This window comes from Coniophora puteana, assembly GCF_000271625.1.
Source record: "Coniophora puteana RWD-64-598 SS2 unplaced genomic scaffold CONPUscaffold_9, whole genome shotgun sequence".
Classification (NCBI taxonomy): Eukaryota; Fungi; Basidiomycota; class Agaricomycetes; order Boletales; family Coniophoraceae; genus Coniophora; species Coniophora puteana.
In genome coordinates this window covers 446-7,768 of record NW_006913061.1, presented here as the reverse complement: position 1 = coordinate 7,768, position 7,323 = coordinate 446, and the positions used below count along the sequence as shown (strand labels likewise).

General features: G+C 52.5%; 2 protein-coding genes across 2 annotated transcripts; one reads left to right on the top strand and one right to left on the bottom strand.

Moving 5' to 3' along the window:
* Positions 1–462: 462 nt before the first annotated feature.
* On the bottom strand, positions 463–4,261 carry CONPUDRAFT_83241 (P-loop containing nucleoside triphosphate hydrolase protein). Its single transcript, XM_007772365.1, has 20 exons — positions 3,864–4,261; positions 3,718–3,781; positions 3,647–3,667; positions 3,557–3,588; positions 3,424–3,504; positions 3,247–3,363; positions 3,159–3,192; positions 2,993–3,094; positions 2,772–2,942; positions 2,443–2,718; positions 2,067–2,380; positions 1,856–2,005; positions 1,746–1,801; positions 1,670–1,691; positions 1,551–1,620; positions 1,462–1,497; positions 1,372–1,409; positions 1,245–1,322; positions 792–1,189; positions 463–726 (listed from the first exon to the last, which is right to left on the bottom strand). Exons 1-20 carry the CDS (start codon positions 4,128–4,130, stop codon positions 612–614), a joined length of 2,442 nt encoding a protein of 813 aa, XP_007770555.1. The 5' UTR covers positions 4,131–4,261; the 3' UTR covers positions 463–611.
* Positions 4,262–4,308: 47 nt separating this feature from the next.
* On the top strand, positions 4,309–6,005 carry CONPUDRAFT_166687 (Metalloprotease; the record flags this gene model as incomplete). Its single annotated transcript, XM_007772364.1, has 8 exons — positions 4,309–4,370; positions 4,433–4,464; positions 4,543–4,631; positions 4,687–4,881; positions 4,939–5,072; positions 5,129–5,304; positions 5,359–5,437; positions 5,494–6,005. The coding sequence occupies 8 exons, from the start codon at positions 4,309–4,311 to the stop codon at positions 5,546–5,548; spliced, it is 822 nt and encodes a 273-aa protein (XP_007770554.1). The 3' UTR covers positions 5,549–6,005.
* Between the last annotated feature and the right edge of the window lie 1,318 nt (positions 6,006–7,323).

Below are 7,323 nucleotides of genomic sequence, written 5' to 3'. Positions count from 1 at the left end.
TTCCATGGTTGCGTCGTCTTGCTGGAAACGAGGTCATCAGTTGAACCGGTTACTGTAAGTGAGGCGATAAGAACCAGTGGTGAGTTCCTAGTATACCCGATGAGAACCACAGAACACCCAGCTCAGTACCTCTGTAAATGGTGGGTCCCCTGCCTGTTCCGTGTCTGTGAGAAACAATGAAGAATACAAAGACATCATAAAGACACCGGCACCGGTGTTGATCCCAGGGCCCTCGTAGACAACAAGGGCTTGAGGGCATCATGGGACCATTGACCTCGCCACCGGTATATCACGTTGTCGAAAGAGTTTTTTGAAGACCGGAAGACCCTTGATCACCAGCGAGGGAACGATGTCGCGATGGGGAGAACCATTGCGGGTAGAAGCTGATACAGTGTTGGCATCAACCAAGCTAGCTCGGAGCGCCGAGGCGCTCACGCTGCCCGTGACTCAGGCCTAGAAGAGCAGGGATTAGTATCATATTGTGTAAATGACGAATGCTGGTTATGCTACATGACTGAGCGGTGGAGATGACCCTATTGGACTATCCGAAATTAGTATGCGAGTACGTGTACAATTGATCTATAGCTAATAGGCGGGGCGCTTAAACGACTTCATGATATGACTGACGCCTCGGAGGTCGCAGAATCGGGGTCCAAAGGATGGTTGTCCCGAATGTCCAAAACGTTCTTCTCGGCGTCAACACGAACGACCACAGTATCTCCATCCCTATGCGCGCATGGCATCAGTACTGCACTGACCAGCCCAAAGCAGAGAGTGGGGACCAAACTCACCTGATAGTCCCTTTCAACAGCTTCTGTGCGAGAGGAAACAGCACCTCCTGCCTCACGACTCGCGCGATCGCCCGCGCCCCATACACGTTCGAGTACCCATGGTCTGCAAGCCATTCGCGCGCCTGATCGTCTACGTCGAGCGTGACGCGGCGGTCGCGTAGACGTGCCGCCACGTCGTTCAGACGCAACGCGACGACGTCAAGGATAGAGCGCCGCGAAAGCTTGTTGAACACCAGAATCGAATCGAGCCGGTTCAGCAGCTCAGGTGGGAAGTACTCGGACGTGCGCTCCATGACGAGGTTCTTCGCTTCATCTGTGACGACTCCATCGGCGGTACACGACGTGGGATGGGCGAGGATATCGCTTCCCAGGTTGCTCGTGAGGCAGATGATCGTGTTCTAAAGGTGGGTGGTGAGCACGCGTTTGGACGCGGAGATACGAAGTGAGATGTACCTTGAAGTCAACCTTGCGGCCCTGGCTGTCCGTGACACTGCCTTCGTCCAGGATTTGCAAGAGAATCATGGCAACGTCCTGGAAAAGAGATGAGAAGCAGGCTCACGTACGACGGTATATGCCCAACCTTATGCGCCTTTTCCAGCTCGTCGAGTAAGATCACAGCTGCAGTAGAGATGAAAACGCAGGATTGGGGTAATCCTACAGCAACACATACCATATGGCTTTCGTCTTACGGCTTCCGTGAGCTGACCTGATCGTGAGATGTAAACAGATGGTTTTGCTATCCTGCTTAGCTGTACTTACCGCCTTCTTCGAAGCCGACGTAGCCTGGTGCAGCACCAATCAAGCGCGAGATGGTGTGACGGTCATGGTACTGTCCATGTAATGAGCAGCAGTGCCAGGACTCGAAAACCTGTACAAACCTCAGACATGTTGATGTTAATACTGATGAAACGAGATGAATTAGAACTGCCCGTGGATAAAGTTGATCTCACTTACAGCCCACGCTGTTCGTCATTGAAGAGAAACCCAGCCAGTGCCTTGGTGAGCTCGGTCTGGAACACTTGTTAGCACACAGGGATACTCGGCGTTAAACCAAATATCCGTACCTTGCCCACACCTGTAGGTCCTAAGAATAAGAACGACGCGACCGGTCTGTTCGGTGCCTGCAGACCCGCTCGCGAGATCCTGACAGCGTCGCTGATGGCCGAGATAACGTGGTCCTGCCCAATAACGCGCTGCTTGAGAGAGCTCTCCATCTGCAAACAGCGGAAAGATGTCGTTAGCGCATACGTTTCATAATCCCACTGTTCAACTCACATGAACGAGTTTGTCCCTATCTCCCTTGAGCAAATTCTGCACCGGGATACCCGTCGCCTTCGCGACGACGCGCGAGATATCGTTGCTCGTCACGCGGTCGTGCAGCATCGGCAGAGGGCCTTCTGCGTCGAGAGCCTCGCCGTCTTTGCCCTCACCCGTCTCCCTGGGCAGCTGTCGCTCGAGGTCGGGGATTGTTGCATATCGTAGCTGCGACGCGCGCTCGTACTGGCCTTGCCGTTGTGCCACCTCAAGGTCGTGCTTGGCCTCCTCGAGCTTTTTCTTAAGGTCTTTGATACGGTCGAGCCTTGCACGCTCTGTAATCCCGTGCATCGAATGTCATGGGAATGATAACGATTGAAGCTGCAAAGGTACGCGCCGTTCTGCCAAATGGCCGTCATCTCCTGCGCCTGCGTTTTCTTCTCCGCTAACTGCTCCTCAACACGCGCACGACGCTCGACACTGAACACATCCGTCTCCTTCTTTAAACTCTCCAATTCGATCTGAAGGGTTGTGATGTCGCGGTCGAGAGCTTCGAGTTCGTCAGGCTTAGATTCCTGAGCAAGGCGCAGAGCAGATGCGGCTTCGTCCACGAGATCGATGGCTTTGTCGGGTAGGAATCGGTCGGATATGTAGCGAGCACCGTAAACGGCAGCTAGAAACAACTACTCGTCGGAGGGATCAAACGTAATAGGCAAACACACCAACCAGTTACTAGAGCATTGTCTGAGATTTCGACACCATGATGAACTTCGTAACGTGGTTTGAGACCACGAAGAATCGAGATGGTTGACTCGACCGTTGGTTCGTCGATTTGAACGGGCTGGAATCGGCGCTCTAGAGCAGCGTCTTTCCCTATCGTCTTTCGATACTCTTCAACTACCTTGTGATTGAGCGCCTGCAGCAAAAACGGGTGTATATGTACGTACCAGTAGTAGCGCCCACCAGCTGCAGTCCGCGAGCAAGAGCAGGCTTTATCATCTGACCTGCGTCAATACTTCCCTCCGTTTTGCCGAGATTGAAGAGCGTATCTGGTCAGCAAGAGAAAGCAAATGTGAGCGAATATGAACAGTGAACGTAAGAGAAGACACGTACGAATTTCGTCGATGAAACAAATCACATTCCCCGCCTGAAAACCATGTTCAAATCCATTACAGACGCATTTGAGAACGCGTATACCCACCTCATCCTCGATGTCTCTGATCAACGCCTTGAACTTCTCCTCGAATTGGCCTCTTATACCTGAGCCAGCCATGATCGCGGACAGGTCTATGGAAAGCACCCTCTTGTTATGAAGAGACTAGATGTGTGCGAACTATGTTTGGCTTGGAAAGCCTATTGAAACATATATGCGGCGTACCTCCGGGACTTCTTTCGCGACGATCCTGCTAGCAAGGCCCTCTAGAATGGCTGTCTTACCCACGCCCGGTGGTCCAATAAGCTGGCCACAAATGAATACATGCATGAAACTCGATAGCGTTTGGGTCACGTACCACGGGGTTAGATTTTGTCCTCCGGGACAAAACTGTTATATGATGGATGAGCCGTTAGACCCGGGACGGATTCCGCAGATAGCTGCTCACTTTGGATAGTCCGACGAATCTCTGCAGAAACGATAAATGTTGCAAAACGTGAATGCAGGCGACAGACGCACCTTCATCTCGTCCAATTGTTGGGTCCAGCTTTCCGTTACGGGCCATCTCCGTCAAGTCCACGCTCTATCCCCCGCGAAGATCAAAGGGAGAATAGAACGCGTTAGTGGGCCTCATTTATGAGCATCAATCCAGCACAGGCACCCACATATTCCTTCAATGCGTCCCCCTTCTCGTGCTGTGGCCCGAGCGAGAATCCAGGGAAGCCACCACCGCCCCCGCTGCCGCCTTGCTGAGCATAAGTACGTCTTGATGTGCGCGACCGATCGCCTTTCGAGGGGGATAATAATGGACTGTTGAGGTGCGGAGAGCTTATGAGCGCTAGAGACGAGGCACGGCGAAGACTTGATATGGTCGCGGTGGCCCGCGAGACCGGTAATGCGGTATTTGCGATGGACCGTCTAGCGAGAAACATGACTGGACGTGCTCGGAAAATGCGTCGAAAAGAGAAAGTTGCCCGTTGGCAGTAAACTGTAGTGATGTTTCAGAACATGAGAGGATCAGCCAAGTGTGTGGTAGACAAAGTAAAGTACGTTGTGTGCGCACGGAGAAGGTACGGAAGGTGTTGAGCAAAATCTCGCAAATTCCAAGACATGACGCAAGTCACGTGGTTCCTCGCCGAAAGCTTGGCTGGACCGGCATCTGCTCCCTCTTTGTGACGTCGCCCTTGCTTACCGCTTACACGCAATATACCCATCGTCTCAGCTACTTCTGTAGAAAACTTCAACGAGGAGAGTGCGAGTGTCTCTGTTCGTCTCAAGGCCGGAATGACGTGCGCTTCGGGATATATTTCGTTTACACTCGAGCAGCTTGACGTGTCCCACAAGACATCATCTCCGGGTACGGCAAGCGCGAGGAGAATGGCAAGATACTCTACGACGTCAAGTTCAAAACTCCTGACATCTTCCCATTGTGCGTGATTCCCTCTAGCTTTCAGCTGTCCTCAATCATCCTTATTAACGATGCTCCAGTTCAAATTCGCGCACAACCCCGAGGTCCGCAAGTGCGCGATTGAGGCCCACGAGGACCGACTCTCCGTGAACGCCCTCCTCCTCGGTCGCCCTCTCGAGCTCCATAGGGAGATCGCAGGCCTGCTCGGATACAAGACCTGGGCTGACTACAGCACCGAGCCAAAGATGGTCAAGAGCGGCAAGAATGCTGAAGACGTGAGTTCCTTAGACACTTTCTGCTTTCGCTTTCGCGCTGTTGACTGGTGTCTATAGTTCTTGGGCGATCTCGAGACGAGGCTGCGCCTACTTAGCGAGAAGGAACGCGGGGCGCTGATTCAGCTTAAGAAAGAGGTACATGGGAAGCGCGGGCTGCCATTCGACGGCATATTCAACTTCTGGGACTATCGGTGCGTCGATACGCCCTCCGCTATCGTAGTTTACTCTGAACGTCGTCTGCTTTTAGGTACTATGACCACATCTATATCAAGAAGACGCTCGACCTTGACGACTCGCTCATCAAAGAATACTTCCCTGTTGCCGTCGTCGTCGTCGTCCCCGCTATCCTTGAAATCTATCAAAAACTTCTCGGCGTCCGCTTCGTCGAGGTGAAAGGAGACAAGAAAGATGTCTGGCATCCCTGTAAGCTTAATTCACATTCCATCTCCTTCGCTGACGATATGCTCCGAGATTAAGCAATTCGCCGTCTGGGAGGCCAACGCAAAGGACGGTTCGGGTTTCGTTGGATACTGCTACTTGGGCCTCTTCCCTCGCGGTGCGTCTAGTTTGTCTTGTATATTGACGCGAACCTCCAGCTGACATTGTGTACAGATGCCAAGTACTCGCATGCCGCCGCCTGGCCCCTCCTCGGCCGCGCTACCCCTGAGAAACTGAACGGCCGCGCATTTCCGCTCGCGGCCATGGTCGCCAATCTCGTGAAGCCAACGCCTGACCGCCCCGCTCTCATGCGCCACGACGGCGTGACAATGTTCTTCCACGGTCGCCTTTCGCACGCCCAGTTCTCGCATTTGCACGGCACGTCGGTCGCACGCGATTTCGTCGAGGCACCGAGTCAGATGCTCGAGAAGACGGCGAGCCACTATGTAGCGGTCACGTCTCGGTACAGCCAGAGCCGGATGCTACAGCGTCCAGAAACCCGGACGAACTCGCTGTCGTCGCTCTATGTGACTCGATTATTCCATGCTGTTCTATGCCCTCGTTCTATGCCATATGCTCATTGTATTTCTCCGATGCAAGTAGATATTGGCTCCGATCCTCGTACAGTATATAACACTGGGTACAATTTACCATTTTGTCCTGATCAAAACAAGATCAAATTGTGATCAAAATTACATGTTTTCCGCTGATATTGCCATTAACAATACATGAACATTACTCTGAGATTTGGTAAAGGTTTATTTCTTTTCAAAATACTGACAAAACATGACTAACTGCTCTTATTTTGCTAACTATACCCATATTTTGATATATTATTGAAAGTCGGGCATGTCCAAAAATTCTGAAACTTGGGGGTCTTATAGTACCTTATGGGTGTACCCCAATGCCCAAGTTTGAAGGAAATCGGCGGTTCCGTTTTTGAGCTACACCCCCCCAAGTTGCATAATTGGGGCTGGGAGGGCAGCACACAACTTCTCCACTTGTTCTCCTGTCGTCTCGCAGAGATCACCAATGGATCTTACTGCCCAAAAGGTGGCCCCTTAGGGTGAGCCTAGCAGTATATCCCTCTCACAATGCCCCATCGTGAGACCACGCGGACCACGCGAGACCACGCGTGGCTTTGAATGGCCATGTACGGACCACGCGGAACGGCGCCATGACGATCGGACAGGTCATATGACCCCAGCCACATGTCACCCAATATTCCCACGCACTAGACTCACCACGCGTGGCGTGGAATGTCACCACGCGTGGCGTGGAATGTCACCACGCGTGGCGTGGAATGTCACCACATAGGAGCCTGTACCACGCGTGGCCTGGAACATCACCACGCGTGGTGTGGAATATCACCACATAGAAGCCTGGTGTACCACGCGTGGCCTGGAACATCACCACGCGTGGCCTGGAATATCACCACGCGTGACCTAGAATGTCACCACGCGTGGTGTGGAATATCACCACATAGAAGCCTGGTGTACCACGCGTGGCGTGGAATGTCACCACATAGGAGCCTGTACCACGCGTGGCCTGGAACATCACCACGCGTGGCCTGCAATTTCACCACGCGTGGCCTGAAATATCCCCACGCGTGGCCTGAGATATCACCACGCGTGGCCTGCAATTTCACCACGCGTGGACTGCAATTTCACCACGCGTGGCTTGGAATATCACCACATAGGAGCCTGGTGTACCACACATGGCTTGTCCTCATCAGGTTCCTATGTGAGACCACGCGACCACTGACCATGCAACTATGCATCCATAGTGATTGACCACGCGTGAAGATAAATGTGACCATGGGACCAAGCAGTGTACGTATATCTGATGATGTGACGATGTGATGGAGTGGATATGACGATGCCATGATGAAAGACATGGTGTTCGCGTTGACGAATTTTTGGTATTTTGGTAATAACTGAGCCAATAAAGCAGCTGTTGGTAAGCTACTTATATGGATGAGATGGTGGGAAAGTAGAGCATGAT